The following is a 17,002-nucleotide window of genomic DNA, read 5'->3' as shown; positions in this document are numbered from 1 at the left end:
CCAAGAACTATTTTTTGCACAGATGACTTTATTTTGGCGGTCTCAACAGCAATAATAAACAATCTTGGTTTGTAATGAATAGACAGTTTGAGGACCGTCTTGATCTGTTAAACATGGAGAGAGTGCTGTGACGTGTTGGCTCATATGTACTTATCTCTTCATTGTGCTATCCTATATTCTCTGTTCTAACATTTTTCAGTTGTGTGCAACAATAACTCCCATCCTCTAGTACCGCTCCCACATCTTAGACAAGTATCTCTTGATATCAGAAGGATATGATAAATGAAAATACAATAAAATAATAATAAAACCATTGCCAAGATACTTATAAGAAGCTGGAATCGTCAGGGGTTTTTTTTTTTTTGCAGAGCTCTGAATTTATAATGCCAAAAGAAAAGTGTTAACCCACTGGGTTTTTATAATTGAACGCAATCATTTTTGGCTGCAGTTCCTCATTTTTTTCACGATAACAGATGAAGTGCTGATACATCTCGTCCTCGTTGCTAATGATTCATGGTGTGCTGTTGCTAGGGACCATCTGTCAATCAAAACTGTTTTGAATGTGAGTGTTGGTACCTTTGGATTTTATGTAGATCGCAGCCAACCACTGTACTTAATCATCATACAGGACGCAAAAATACAACAATTTCTCTCTCTCTCTCTCTTTCTTTCATATCCTCTCATCCACACACACACACACACACACACACACACACACACACACACACACACACACACACACACACACACACTGCCCGGCTGCCTCCTAGCTGAAGCTGCCAGTGCGGCAGAACCAGTTGCTTTGACAAAGGACACAAGTTCCCCTGGGTGTCAGTAGGACTGAAGCCTTCATGCCCTGAATATACTGGAAGTGTCTCTGTTTGCATGCAAGTGTGTGTTCAAGTGTCTCTATAGTGTATGCAAAGGGAAGCCGGGTGGTTATCCTACACTTGTGAGGACCATATGAGCTCACAAGCATAGAGAGAGGCTGGTTAAGTGACACATTCAGGGTTGAGGGCAGAGGTGAGGGTGAGCGTATGCAGTGAGTGTGATACATCATGTTTGCACGGATCACATATGTACGTTTTCAGATGGGATTTTAGTGGCATGTTCGGGCAGATTTAAGGATTTTTGATCGAAATCTATAAGAGAAAATCCTGGATTTAGGCATTAAACACAGATTTGAACAGATTTGAGAAAGTGGAGTGTCATACATGTACAGTTTAGTGCAAGATGGACATCCAGAGTCGCTTGAGTGCCTGGTGGCATCATGGGACACATTATGAGACACAAAGCTCACTTCACTTCTCCCTTTGAGATGCAAAACACTGAAGGAGAAGCGAAACAATTACAAATGTCATTTTGCGTTTCTTTGCAGCAGGATTGTGTCTCTTTGTGGTTGACTTATGTTTGTTTGTGGTTAATTCTTGTCTCTTTGTTGCCATGTGCTCCTTTTATGTCTCGTTATAGTCAATTTATGTCTATTTGTAGTTGTTTCGTGTCTCTTTCTGGTTGTTTTTGTGTCTTTTTTGGTTGTTTCATTTTTCTTTTTGGGTGTTTTATGTCTGTTTGTAGTTGTTTTATGTTTCTTTGTAGTTATTTTATGTTTCTTTGTGTTCGTTTTAGCTCTCTGTGTTTGATTTGTGTCTTTGTGGTTGTTTTATGTCTCTGTAGTTTTATGTTTCTTTGTGGTTGTTTCATGTCTCTTTGTGGTTGTTTCATGTCTCTTTGTAGTTGTTGTGTGTTTCTTTGTAGTTGTTGTATGTCTCTTTGTGGTGAACAGAGTCATTTGAGAGAGTTTATGACACTCAAATAATTTTTTACCTTTTTGGCCCAGTGAGCATCATCTGCTCGCTGTACAGCGCTGGTCTTGGAGCCTGATTGGTTTGTCACACAGTGTTGGCAGTACTGTGACATCCTGTTCCCTAAAATCTTTGAAGTTTTTTTTTGGTAGGTGGTATCACTGCCCACAGTAAACTTGAATTTTTTCCCTTTTTAAAGCACTGCCAGCTTTCATACCTGTATCACCATACATCCAACCCCCATCTTTGTTTGGTCAGTATGCAAAGAAGAATAACATAAGAAGAAAATCTGATTAATATATGCATCTACAAAACACACTGAATCCAAGTGATAGCAAAATTGATTGAGACATGTTACATACCTGTAAAATTAAATCAGTACAGGACATACGTAGAAAACTGATTAAAAAGAACAGATTTATAAAAGAAAGTTAAAGTAAACTCTCTCAGACGACACAAAAGAAACCAGCTGAGACGTGTCTGAGAGATCTGAGACGGAGCCAGACGTCCTGTGAATGAGGCTGAGACACTTAGTGCTTGCGTCTGTATGAAATTATAATGGGCTGCTCCATGCATTAATCAGAAGCTGAACATTGAGACAAAAGCCTCATTTGTTATTATCTGCCGACATGAAGTTTTGGACAGATTTTTATCTGATTACCTTCTCTTCCTTTTGTCTGGTGTATCAAACCTTCGCCGCTATTTTTTTCCTTTCATTCGCCCCGATTATGTAAAAGCGTCTGCAGGATGGACGTGGCCACACATTTGCTGCTCACTAAAACTGACATTCCTCGTGGCTGCGGCACCATATGTGGAGCTGCTCACTTAGCCCATGCATGGCTGGCTTTCATCATTAGCAAAGAATTAAAGAATTCTAATTAATGCCTCGTAATTTCATTTCTCTTCGCCCTCGAGTGTAAAGATCCGGCAGTTTTCATGGCTGCATAGACGTGTGAAATACAAGAATTAATGGCAGATATAAGTGGGGAAACAATGAGACAAATCAAGAAAGTCATGCCGGGACAGTCTTTGAATAAAAACATTGTCCATTAAACTGTGCAACCCAGCAGGGAACATTTCTCATTTGTAATTCTTGCCGTCGTTGTCGTTCTGTGTTTGAATTTGCATAAAACATCTCAGAGGGATACTGTAAGGTAGCGTGAACCGCTCAGCTGTGAGGAGCAGGAATGAACCCTGAAGCTCGGTGCTTTAAAACCAGCACACATTTTCATTAATTTGTTTATAAAACTACTGTTTAATGAATGGTGCTATACTGTATTAGTTTGACAGTTCAGGCTTTTGTGTTCATGTTCCTCAGAGGATGAATCCTATGGACTTGGGAGATCCTTTGACTTTTCCTCTTACGTCAACGTGAGGTTGACTTTTGGATGGATTGACATTCATGATCCCCAGAGGATGAATCATCATTACTTTTGTGATCCGCTGACTTTTCTAATCGCCACCAGCAGGTCAAAGTTTTCATGTACAGGTATCCTCTGAAATATCAAGACATCTTTAAGATGGATTTATACAGACATTCATGGTCCCCAGAGGATGAATCCATGTGATTTAGGTGATCCTGTGACTTTTCCTCTCATGTCACCATTTGTGGTTTTGAGAGAATTTATCCCAACAGCTATTAGATGGATTGCCACGAAATTTCTGACATTCATGATCCCCAGAGGATGAACTATGATGACTTTAGTGATTTCCCTCTCTCTTTGGTGATCTTGTGACTACCAGGCGGTCAAAATTTTCATTTATCCTCTAAAACATCTCTATACGATGGATTCATGCAGGATTCATGGTCCCAAGAGGATAATTCTGTCTGACTTGGGTGATCCCTTGACTTTTCCTTTACCTTCACCATGAGAGATATTCATGTCCTCCTCAGGATGAATTGTACTTTGGTGATCCCGTAACCATTCCTCTTGTGCTGTCATCGTGAGAATGCTATCATGCACAGCCTTGCAGAGCCGCTAGCATGGCTGTAGATTCTCAGGGCCTTTCTCAAACCATCAGGTTAACAGTTAACGGACACACTCACAGCTGAATGAAGCAGCAGTGAGCAAACTTTCCTTTCTCTGGCAGAAACAGGAAGTGCCTTTTTGTAACCATGGTTTGGTATCAGCAACTTTTTGAAGCTGCAATTTTTGGTAAATATTGTGTTTTCCAGTCTGATGTTGAAGCTGATTGGTTTTTGAAACAGTCCCTACAAAAAGACAAGACTGAAATGAACATTTCTACCATTTTCTAGACTAGAGAGGGTGTATTTGATCTAAAAAACAATGCAACCTTTACGTTAATATTAAATGTCTATCTCAGTTTGATCAGTTTTATACGGGTAGTTGCAGGGAACTTGTATTGTGCACAGCGTCTTCCATGACGAACAGAAAACAGCTTTGCATGCGCACATTAAATTAGCATCAGTGTAGACTCGCCGCTGGAGGTTTTTTAAAACCCACTTTCGCTCCCTGCTAATTGGTTTGGGATGGCACTTAGCGTGGCAGACCCTCCACACGGACATGCAAACAGAGTGGAAGTGGTCAGGGAGGTGGTGTTGGAAGTGGTCTGAGAAAGGCCCTCAGTCGTGTTCTCGATCCATCTGTATTTTATTTCAGGTTTTTCTAAATGCACTCTTGATGTAGAGACTGTAATGTCCTCCAGTTTCCCCTTTTATGGAATATATCTTGTGGTGTGAGGGGGTGGAGGCTGTTTTAAGAAGCTGCTGATGCACTTGGATGAGTGCCTTTCATGTAAAATGTAGTGGCGTGTTAGTCGGACATAAGAAATACTCAGAATAATCAGTCTCAGCCTTCAAAAACACATATCGGCTGATGAATGGTGCTTTAAGAAATGAAAACATAATAAACAGTAAACGTACCCTCTAAATTCACGCTATATTGTTAATTCTTTCATTTAGTATATTGTGCTGCAGGCTCGTGCTGCTTGTGTGCATTTTGTAATCACTGCATCTCACTGTTTCCTTGTTTGGCTGTTAAATAATTTCACTCCAGCTGCACGCAGTTACCACCACTGAGGCAGAACGATCCCTGAGTGACGATCGCTCTTGTTTTAGAGCTTAATAAGGTTAAACAAAAGCCCAGACGAATCACACTGTACGTCTGCAGGGTGATGTGGTTTGGCCTCGTTTCACTGGGCCTGGACTGGATGTGTGTGTGTGTGTGTGTGTGTGCTCGGCTGGAGGAAGACATGATCTGAAGTTGGTTGACTCATAATCTTGGCATTGCCAACGGACATGTGGCGTACTGTAGGCTGCTAGCTCCCCTTGGTGGAGAGAGTCGGTACACAGGGGTAAACACAAGTCCAGCAGTGCATCAGTTAGAGGCGTTAAAATCAATAAAAAGCGTGATTATTATCAGATCACGTGACGTAAAAGGACAAAGCGCCTCATAAATAATCAAATCCTCCTCCAAGACAATAATATCAGTCCAGAAATGAGATGTTAAAGCTTGGATTTTGAGCGAGACTTGAAATAAACACCAGAAAAAATGAGCGCAGACTCAAATATCAAAGGTCCAAATGTCAGCCTGAAATTAATCAAAGAACTTCCATTCATAATATATTCTGCATTGTGTCTCATTCAAAGCAGCAGCCAACCTTAATCCTTTTCACTCTGCATCTTGACTTCGGGCCTTTTTTCTTTTCTTTTCTTTTTTTTTTTGTCGGAGCATCACAGAGCAGAAACACATTAGCATACTGGAATAAACAAGAGAGAGCGACACTTGATTTTTGCCAACAAGTCCTCCTGGGAGCGCGGAGCGAGTGGAAAGCTCATCAAGCCGAGCAGCAAAGTGGAACTTTAACAACAAAGCAAACTGCAGCTGTGATAAACTTCAGTGATTCTGTGGTAATGATCAGAGTTTTCATGGTGGCAGTGAGACAGCTGGAAAGTTATGTAGACGTTATTGGATATTGCAGTTTATTATTCATTCATTCATGCTGCATTCAAGTACGAATTTGAGGTACTTTACTCGAGTATTTCCATTTTATACAACTTTATACTTCTACTCCACCACAGTTATGAGGCAAATATTGTATTTTCCACATCTGTCCGACAGCTTTTATTACTTTTCAGATCACGTTTTTTCTCCAGGATGTAATGTTAGCAGTCAACGTTTTTCTGCAAACCACGGATACGTCCTGGCCACATTTCACATCAGGCAGTGGAGGGGATGGAGGTGGCATTATCGCAAGCCAACAAGGCTGTCAAACAACCGTTGGAGTCAGTTTTAATGGCGCCAAAACCAGCTGTTTTTTCAGAAGTCCAAATCGGCTGTTTTTCTCGTGATCGTGGCGACCAAAACAGGGATTTTAATCTAGTTTTAACATTTATTCTGGTGATTTGGTTGAATTATCTCCAAATGTTGTGACTCTGATTTTGAATGTTTGTGATAAAATGAAGGTTGAAGAGTTCCTTCATGTGTTCAGACACAAAATTCACCTGCTGCTTAACTTCATGAAACTCTTTAAATCCTGTTAGATTAGCTGGAGAATGTAGTCTGTGGTTCTCACAGGACATTTGATAATCTTCTAGAATATAATGCATCGCTGTAGATTTAACTAACCAACTGTATATAAAGTAGTTAACAAACACTGCTTTCTCTCCCTGCAGTCCCCCTAAAACCACCACAATACAGCTCCATCCAGTCAAAATGAAATCATTACTGGAGGTGAAGTATTGTTCGACTTCCATCCTTTTTAAAATTCCTGTCAATTTGTTGTTTGTTTTTATTTCCATCAAGGACGTTCAGGTCCTGGGAGCACATGGTGATTAGCAGCAGAGCAGTTTTTCATTAAGAAAGGTAGGAGAGGCAAATAAAAGCATTTTGCTTCTGCCTCGTCAGTCACGACTGAATACAAAGACTGTGACTGGCTGACTGACTGTATTTATTGCATTATGTGTGATGACTGAATTAAAATACTACAACAACTCAATCAGCAGAATAAATGACAGCTAAGTACGTCTCTGTTAAACCACAGATGAGTTTGTTTAGGTTGAATTTTCTTTTTCTCTCTTGTCACAACGATTTATGCACAAAAACCACTTGGTAAGTTTTCAGAAAACATCATGGTTTGACTTAAAATATCTGTTTTGGTCGCCACAAAAACGGCTGGAAATATCCACAGGTGGCTGTAAAAATACAGCCACAGTCCCCTTGAATGCAGGACTTTTTCTGGTAATGGAGTACTTTCACGTGTGGTATTATTACTTTTACTTGAAGTGGAAATGTTTCCAAGTTGTTTTTATCGTTTGTGCTGCAAAGACAACTGGTTCGTTTTCCCTCAAAGTATCAAAAACAGTAAAACGGATAAAAAACGTTGGAGATCGATCAGTGTGCCAACATTTAATAAAAGTGAATTTTTGGGGTAAAATAATCAGCGTTTAAAGGCTCAAGATAAACTGTTACCGCTCTCTGGCCTCACACAGCAGAAACATCCTCTTCCTGCTCATGACTCAGCTCTTGCGGGGGGATCCCGAGGCGTTCCCACACCAGATGGGATATTTGGACCCTGCAGCATGTTCTTGATCTTCCCTGCGTTTGTCTTCTCCCAGTTGGTCCAAATAATCGCCACAGGGAGGCGCCCTGAGCAGATGTCTCCACCAGCTCAACTGTTTCAAGTCCACAAAAGAAAATACTGATTTCTATGTCTGCATAATTTATTTATTTCATAGATTTGTGACCCTGTAGACTTTTCAAACTAAGCTGTAAAGCTTCTCAGCTCCTCAGTATTATTGGATTATTTCATATATACTCAGCTACAGTACAGGTCGACCCTGTGTCTTTTCCTGTCAGTCAAAGTGATTTAAAGTGTGGCAGAAAAGCCTCTCTAAAGAAACTTTGATTCATTTTTGAAAGACAGTAAAACTTCTCAACACACACTCAAACTCAAGCTGTGCCCCAATCCAGCGCTACTTATCCCATCAGGTTTTTAGGTGTGTAGCTTGTTACAAAATTAGACTAAAAGATCTCGTCATGCATAATAATCCATCTTGATTTTCTGAGCGTGCTGTTGTTGGTGACACCGAGCAGGAGAAGCTGCTCACAGCTGCAAACAATTAAAACAGATGACGGGCGGCGCTGAGACAGCTGGAGGAAGATTACAGAAAACTACAACAATGAAATATTCAATCTGTAGAAAAAGGATCTATTTTCATTTTGTGTGTAATTTGACATTATGTTCTGGTGTCGCAGTTCGATTTGTTTGCTGATTTCTTGGACAGTAACTGTGAAACCAGCAGCACATGAATATCTGAACTACTCAGATACAGTGGTCACACTTTGGCGACCCCAGGTGGCAGCAGTGTTATATTATTGCTTCATCCCAAGTCTTTACCACATAATAGCTGTATAGATCACTGAATGTAACCCAATATTTAGTTCTGATGTTTATAGTAAACTGTTTTTGCAGTTAATATACAATAAATAAACACTAAACTGCCTAAAACCAACAGGAAAATATACAACTTTGAGTTTTAAATGCAGTTTGTAAAACAAACAAGACGGCAACATAGTTCAGAAAAAATTTAATGAAGATAAAAATGATTATAAGAACAGTTTATATAAGCAGTTGATACATTTAATTCAAACTTCACTGTGTGCATGAACACAAGATGAGATAAAACTTACAAAATACAGAACAAGACAAAAATAGAAAAATTAAATAAACAAAGATTATGAACACCTGAAACATACATATATAAACATGATGGGTTATTGCACCCATTAACACTCATAATCTCCAGCTGTTGCTATCATAATAAAGGCACAAAAGATAACAAAATAATAATAAAACTAATAATAACAATAAATGTAATACCCATGTGGTGTGTGGTGTTATACTAAAAAGTATAGAAATCTATAAATGTATTTGCAAAGTGTGATTGCACAGCATAAATATAAAGGATGCAGTATACAGACTGATATATATTAAATAATATATGATGTACTTTAAATATGTAATGATAGATATACAGTATAAAAGTTAATTACACACTATAAATATGAAGAATGTCTTTATAATCTAATATATTTAGGGGGATTTATTGGTGTGTAGTCATGGCTTCAGCTTTTATTTTGAAATATGCCGTATATTTCAGATGTTTTCAGAAGTTTGAGGGACTTTTTATTCCCCCTCATGAAACCTTTAATGTGTTTTAGAGTTTTGTGAAGGCCTGGGGAGATTCATCCATCACTGGAGACGTTTTTCAGGGTGGAGCGCTCATTTGCAGCTTTTTAAGTATTTACATTTCTAACATGCAACAGACAACATTTCCTGACAAAGTCCATACAGACGTCTGGCTGTCATTTGAGGAGGATGAAGGTTTTATTGTCGCAGTTTCACTAAATAAAACAAGTGTACTTGATCATGAGAATCTTGCTTTTTCTACTTCAGCCCCCTTTGAAGGCCTCTGAGACGTTTGATGCCATTTGATCCCAGAAAATCGAAAGTATAAACTCACGCGGCGTTTGATCCTGAATCAATATGCGACGTCAGAAATGTCAAACTGTGTGACTTTGCAGAGGAATAACTAGTGCGCTGCTTAAAATGGGTAAAATAAATCAGAGGCTCAATCGAAAAGCTTCAACTAAAGATTAATGACGTGTGAAAGCTGTCGCTGCTGCCCCACAGGTTTTTGAACAGGGACTTTTATTAAACAGCAGGTATTTTATTTTGACACCATATCTGGGACAAATGCCAGTTTACACCATAGAAAAGGCTTTTGCAGAAGGTTGGGAGCCCTGTCCTTAGTTTATGGAGTCAATCTTACAAGCAAGGTCAGCATGCTCTATCCTCTATTTTATAGATGCATGAGTGCCACAGCTCATGAGAAAAAATATAACGAGCAGAAAATAATAAGCTCTCTTTTGCTTTATAATGAAAATCTATAACCCTGCCTTGTTATGTCACTCTGGGGAACTATTTTACCTGTTTTATTGCAGCTTTTCTCCAATTACAGTTTTAGGCTTATACTACTTCAGTGGGTCGGTTACAATAATGATTCAGGGATTTATGGTGGTATTGTTGTGCATCAATACAGTGTCTTTCTTCAGCTAAGCTTACCTTGTATGTCTCCTGAGGGTGTTTGTATGGAAGTTTGTAACTGCCAGTGTGATGAAAAGAAATGTAACCCTGTAAGTCATTGTGATGAGAAGCATTCTTGAGATAATGACTTACTCATTATTTAGAGATACGTCATTCTTCAGAGATACTAAGTCATTATTTCGAGATACTAAGTCATTATTTCGAGATACATCATTCTTCAAAGATATTATGTCATTATTTCAAGATACTTTGTCATTATTTTGAGATACCACGTCATTATTTCAAGATACGTCATTCTTCAGAGATACAAAATCATTATTTCGAGATATTTTGTCATTATTTAGAGATACGTTGTCATTTCAAGATATGTCATTCTTCAGAGATACTGAGTCATTATTTCGAGATACCAAGTCATTATTTTGAGATACGTCATTCTTCAAAGATATTATGTCATTATTTCAAGATACTTTGTCATTATTTCGAGATACCACGTCATTATTTCAAGATACGGCATTCTTTAGAGATACTATGTCATTATTTCGAGATACTTTGTCATTATTTTGAGATACTAAGTCATTATTTCAAGATACGTCATTCTTCAGAGATACAAAATCATTATTTCGAGATACTTTGTCATTATTTAGAGATACGTTGTCATTTCAAGATATGTCATTCTTCAGAGATACTGAGTCATTATTTCGAGATACCAAGTCATTATTTTGAGATACGTCATTCTTCAAAGATATTATGTCATTATTTCAAGATACTTTGTCATTATTTCGAGATACCACGTCATTATTTCAAGATACGGCATTCTTTAGAGATACTATGTCATTATTTCGAGATACTTTGTCATTATTTTGAGATACTAAGTCATTATTTCAAGATACGTCATTCTTCAGAGATAGTAAGTCATTATTTTGAGATACATCATTATTTCAAGATACGTCATTCTTCAGAGATACAAAATCATTATTTGGAGATACGTCATTATTTCAAGATACGTCATTATTTCAAGATACTAAATCATTATTTTGAGATACGTCATTATTTCGAGATACTTTGTCATTCTTCTGAGATACTTTGTCATTCTTCAGAGATACTATGTCATTATTTTTTGATGCTTACAATTAGTTACTAAGTAATCATTTTGAGATACTGAGTTCTCATTTAGAAAAACTTAATCAGACTTTGAGGTTACTAAGTCATCGTTTCAAGATTGTCATTATTTAGAGGTGGTAAATCATATTTCAAGATACTTAGTCATTATTTCAGGATACTGAGACAATGTTTTGAGATATTAATTCACAATTTAAAACACAGGAATTCATTATTTAGAGATACAAAACCATCATATTTGGATATTGAGTCATTATTTTAATATACTAAGTCACTATTCTGAGCTACCACGTCCTCATTTAGGGAGACTTTTGAATACATTACTTTGAGATAATATCATTATTTTGAAATATTTAGTCATTCTTTGTGGAAACTTATGAATAATATTGAGATAGTCATTATCTCTAGATAGAGTCCTTATTTCGAGATACTAAGACATTACTTTGAGATATTAAGTCATTATTTTAGAAAACTAAGTCATTATTGTAAGATATTAAGTCATTTTAGATACTAAGTCATTATTTTTCTCATTATAATGACTCACAAGATCTTTTTTCATCACATGGCAGAATTGGGCTTCCATAGTTTTAGGTTGTTTTGTCTCTTTCTTGCTATTTTCAGATTTTTTACAAAACAATCGATGGATTATTATAATTAGCAGATTACTCCAGAATGAAAATAATCATTATTTGTAGTCCTATAAAAATCCATTTCATTTCAACCAACTAGGACCGTAAAATCCTGCTTTTTCCTCAATGAGTCAGAATCAATTAAATATATCATACACAATAATATAACAGTTACAGGGGATATTTAACTGCACTTTAATACTTTAAGTACATTTTCCGGATTAGACTTGCATACCTTTAGTACAATGCAGGACTGATCTGGACGCTTCCTCCACTGAGCTTGTGGAAGGCACAGAAAAATTGAAATTACACATTTTCCAAGGTCAGAAAGAACATCAACTCTCAGTTTATGCTTCGTGGATTTTACAATGATTTTATTGTGTATTATATGATTATTACAGTCCAATCCTGTCAAGGTGAGTCTTGGTAATCAGATCGTATAATCAACAGTTTATTACTGACTGCATGCAGGTGATGAAATGCGCACCCCCACCCTCTCCATCCTTCCTCCTCCTTCCTCCTCCTCCTCCTCCTCCATCCTCTGTGTAGTGACAGCAGGATCTGAACGTCAGTCTCGGTGCTGAGAGAAGCAGCGTGCAGCTCTCCAGTGTTTATGAGTGGCTGGCTGGCTGGAGGAGTTACCACGAAGCTCCTGCAGACAGACATTTTCTCATCCTCCGGGCTTCCCATAATCTGCCAGATTAATCCGGCGGACCACCTTTGCGCTCCGAGCCTCCTCCGTGCGCCTAATCATCACCCCATTGTCTTCTTCTTGTATTTATTTAAATCCTCAATCAACGCCGATTTCTTCTCTTTTTTTCCGCTGACATGACAGCAGACCTGCCTCAGAGCTGTCCGCGCTGCTGAACCTCCACCTGCCAGGCGGATTTAAGCGTCTCCGGCCGGCCATGACGCAAAATTGAGCCCGCAGGAGGACAGGGAGGAACTACCTGTTAGCTTCTCCGGGGCTGCGGGGATTATGCTGCGCGTCCACGAGAAGTGTCCTTCATCCATTCAGCCTCTGTGAGTCCGCAGCTTGCATACCTACTGACCCACTTTGCGCAAGTTGGGGAATAAAAAGCAGCGACGCAGCGCAGAGATGAGGATGGAGATGATGTGGAGGCAGTGGTGACCCTGCAGGGGGGGGGGGGAAACTTCCAGTGAGCCACAGGAGAGTTAAAGAGGACACAAAGGGGAAGAGGGGAAGCTGAAGAGCGGGAGGTGTGTGCGTGTGAGCCCGGAGACAGAGAAGGTTATGACCGCGTCTCCTCACCTGGACCCCGGGCTGCTGCTGCTGCTGCTGGCCTGCTGGCAAACACCGGGGATGGTCGGAGCGAGTGAGTCTCTCTGTTGACTGTTTGTGTCTCAGTGTGTTTGTGTTTCTCATTGTCTGTGATTAATGTCAGAGTGGAGTCCGGAATGACTTTCCAGCTGCAAACAGCTGCTGTGATCAGATAAGGATGAGATCCTGCACGATTCAATGGTGCTTCAGTGGCATCACGTAAAAACATGGCTTTAAAGGCAAATTCAACAAAACAGCTGAAGTTAGAGAATCAAACATGATCACACATTCAAAACTGCATAAGAAAAATGCACAATTTAGCTAATCAATATAGCAGACCAGACTATTATTGATAAAATCTTGTGTTAAATGTTTTTTTCTCTTTTCAAACACCTCTCTCAAAAACGTGAGCGCACATTCAAAACTGCATAAGAAAAATGCAGTGTTTATCTAATCAATATACTAAGCCAGACAATAATCTAAAAAATAAAAACCTGTTCATCAAAGTCCAGAATGACTTTCCAGCTGCAAACAGCTGCCGTGATCAGATAATGATGAAATTCTGCTTGTTTCAGGTGCTTTACTGGCATCATGTACAAAATGTTTCTTGCTAAAAGCGAATTCAAAAAAACAGCTGAAGTTATAGAATCAAACATAACCACACATTCAAAACTACATAAGAAAAATGCACAATTTAGCTAATCACAGAAGTAAACCAGACAATTATTGATAAAAAACTCTTTTCAACCATCTCTCTTAAAAACATGAGCACACATTCAAAACTTCATAAGAAAAATGCAGTGTTTATAATCAAAATGGTAGACCAAACAGTTTTCAATAACAGTCTGTGTTAATGTAATGATATTGCATCAAAGTTAAGTCCACAATGACTTTCAAGGTCCAAGCAGCGGATGTAATTCAGATAATGACACCATGGTGCACGTTTCCAAGGTGCTTGATCGGCATCCAATACCTAAATATTTATTTCTAAAAGCGAATTCAACAAACCAGCTGAATGTTAAAGAATCAAGCATGTTTACACACTCAAAACTACATAAGAAAAATGCAACATTTATCTCATATTGCACCAAAGTGAGGTTCAGATGACTTTCCAGGTGTAAACAGCTGGAAAGATTTTGCACACACGCCAAACTTCATTCAAAAAATGCAACATTTATCTAGTCAGAATAGTAAACGAGATAATTATCAATAATATATCTGTTGTAGTTTTTTTTCTTTGACTTTTCACCCATCGCTCTCAAAAAAGAACAAACATAAGATGATTGATGGGAAGTCGAACGATCATTTGTGAACAGAAATAAGTCAATAAAAAGGCTGTAATGACTTATGATTATAGGACAGAAAGGTCAGGTGATCATTCAGGTGTTTTATGAGGTGATAACATCCTGTAAATCTTACCAAGGTGACCTTTTTCTTCACATAACATGAATGTTTTTCCATGTTTTTTGTTTAACTTATTCTTATTCTAAGACTTTACCCAGATAAGCACAATACACCCTAACCTTTTCCTATATTTTAGACAAAAAAAAGGGAATTGTCTTCATTTTCAGTGTTCACAGTGCTCGTCTTTATCTTCCTGTGTGGACGTTTTGTGTTGTTTTCATTCCCATAAAACATTTTCTCAGTACACATGGAAAAAAACTGCAACAACATACAGTTTTCTGTACAAAAATGGCTAAAATGATTGTTGTTTTCTCTGCTCTCAGTGCAAACATGTCTTTTTATCTTTGTACTTTTTCTCTGCATTGATTCATTTAACCCCGCTGGTGGTCCAGTCAGTACACACCCGCGCTGTGCAGCCAAACATGACTCAATTCTAGAAACCTTTATTTAAAATTCAGGTGGGGATCCCAATATTTCCACAGTGCAAAATATGCCGAGCTGAAATCTTTATGAAACGTTCAAAAACACACTCTCAGGTCTTGGATTGAACATTTTACTCAGTGTAAACATCATGTAGCCTCAATAAAGAGTCAGAATAAGCTGATACGATGCCTTTAACAACCTCAGAGTGACTAGAGGGTCAAATTGGACGTTAAGGGGCTAAAAGCTCATAAAGAGAGGTTCAAGTGCACGGCAGCAGCACAGCTTTACATCAACATGTTGCTCTGTCTGTGGGACTTTAGGTGAGTGGAGGGCTGTACCCTGTTTACGCCTTATATTTCAACTAGACAAACAGCTGTAGTAAAACTGTCAAAACCTTAATTGAATGTCTATCAGGGGATTGGGGATTTCAAAGCAATCTCTCTCTCTTGCTCTCTGGCCTGTTTAATTAGCTGTAGGAGGAATACAGCAGCACTTAAATCATCCGAACCGCCGGTCAGATCCCAGCTCTCGATGTCTCGATACAAAATTCAACCTTTGGCAAAACCAGATCCACGTGCGTCTGCTTGGCTGATCACCAGGCGGCGGCTAATCTGCGTTTCCGAGCCTCCGTATTGATTCGGCCAATGAAGTGCGCTCTTATATTTCTCCACACGGCCTTCACCTTCTCGGGCTCAATGACATAACATCGCATCTTTACCAGGGCTCATTAATTACGCCGCATCCTGCTGCTCTTTGCCTCGGGTTTAAATGAGGATTTTCATTCATGAAAAGCAACCGTGAAGGCCTCTCTTGTTAAGCATTAGCATTAGTTAAAATCACTAGAAAATGCTGCCAAAGGCTGGAGGAACAGATTTAAGTAAACATATCTGACTTTAGAAGATCTTTATTTACTGGGAAACAGTGTTTTCCCAATAAGAATGAGGATTATTCAGCAGAACTGCTGGACAAAACTGAAACAACTCCAAATTTTCAATAATGTATGACCTCTACTTGGACCTCCACCACTGAGGTCCATTTAATAGCTGCTCTGGAGCTTTCAGTTGCCTGGAAGAAACCCAATCACCAGAATAAATCTTGGCAATGTACTGCAAACTATGGATATGTTGAGACTTTATGTAATGTTATGTATGCTCAGTTTTCAGTTTTATATTGTTACAATGCGGTTCTTTATGTCCGGTTAGGTGAGAGGCAAAAAGCACTTTGTTAGGGTCAGGAAAAGATTGTGTTGTGGCTCATAATACCTGATTCTGTCACCACAAACAAGGCTGGAAAATGTCCCGATATCTCATCAAAAATATCCAAACAAACACGGCTGCCATCCCACTTTTGACAGCTCGTATATATGTCATGTGACACATTTTGTAGAAATGTATATATGACACATATCGTTCTTTGCAAAGACGTAAAAAGGCCAGGATTTTTATTCTAGCGACCGGGCTGTCAGGATCTAAAACAGACTCTTGATGCACAAGAAGACCTTTTTCCCCTTTTAAAGAGATTTCCTGGTAGCTTGTCCTTATCCAAATCGACGGTCTGAGGATAGAGAGTGGTGTATGCTGTCCAGATTGTAAATCCCCCTGAGGCACTTCTTAAGATGTGATATTGGGCTATATAAATAAAACTGACTTGACTTGACAAGACAGATTCTCATCAGACTCTGGTTGGACTCTGGGTTGTGTTTTGCCATGTTGCATCTCGTTGCTCCCAGCTGAAAAACCTTGGAACGAAATGAAAAGCTGTTCATTTTAAGACCAAAAAGTCTACATGGGCTTTTGGAAAGGAGCTCAAAGAAAGGAAGTGGAACATTTGCAGCACGTAGGGGGGGATAAAAATGCACCAACTGTGGCCACAGGAGGTCTTTATTTAAAAGGAGCAGGGCAAAGTGCTGCTTTATTCATGCAGGGGAGGCTCTCCTTCTGCTCTGCTTCACATTACTGCTGTGCTCGGTGTTGATTGTCTTTATTTATTCTCTTTGCTCGCTCTGATTTTCTCCGGTAACCTGACGATTTGAATGATCCCTGTGTCTCTGGTTTTTGAGGTTTTTCTACCTGGGCTGTTTCAGTTTTGCAGCATCGCCTCCCTGCTGCTGCTCAGAAATTCAGCAGAACTCACTTTGATGGGTTCTGGTGGGACGTGACTAAACTTGACGGGCCGAAGGGCAAATTGAAATTCTCTGCTAATTGCTGACATTTGGGTCCAGTTCAACAATGTTGTTGCATAATGTGGTCGTTAATCAGAAAGTGATAAGCAGC

At 39.0% G+C, this 17,002-nt stretch overlaps 1 protein-coding gene across 2 annotated transcripts in view; it reads left to right on the top strand.

Annotated features, from left to right (window-relative positions):
* Nucleotides 1-17,002, top strand: part of LOC311253431 (fibronectin type III domain-containing protein 4-like) — an 80,918-nt gene that overhangs the window by 41,959 nt on the left and 21,957 nt on the right. Inside the window, exon 1 of one of the 2 annotated variants that reach the window (XM_084347392.1) lies at nucleotides 12,158-12,957. The exons of the other annotated variant lie outside the window; for it this stretch is intronic. Coding sequence (XP_084203518.1) covers nucleotides 12,876-12,957 — 82 coding nt within the window. The 5' untranslated portion in view covers nucleotides 12,158-12,875. Of the gene's footprint in view, nucleotides 1-12,157; nucleotides 12,958-17,002 lie in introns of those variants that run through there. 2 annotated transcript variants of the gene reach the window in all.

The sequence above is a fragment of the Pagrus pagrus genome (assembly GCF_965226575.1).
Source record: "Pagrus pagrus genome assembly, chromosome: 24".
In the NCBI taxonomy this organism is placed as follows: domain Eukaryota; kingdom Metazoa; phylum Chordata; class Actinopteri; order Spariformes; family Sparidae; genus Pagrus; species Pagrus pagrus.
Note: the sequence above shows the minus strand (reverse complement) of the source record. Positions and strands in the feature narration are given on the sequence as shown.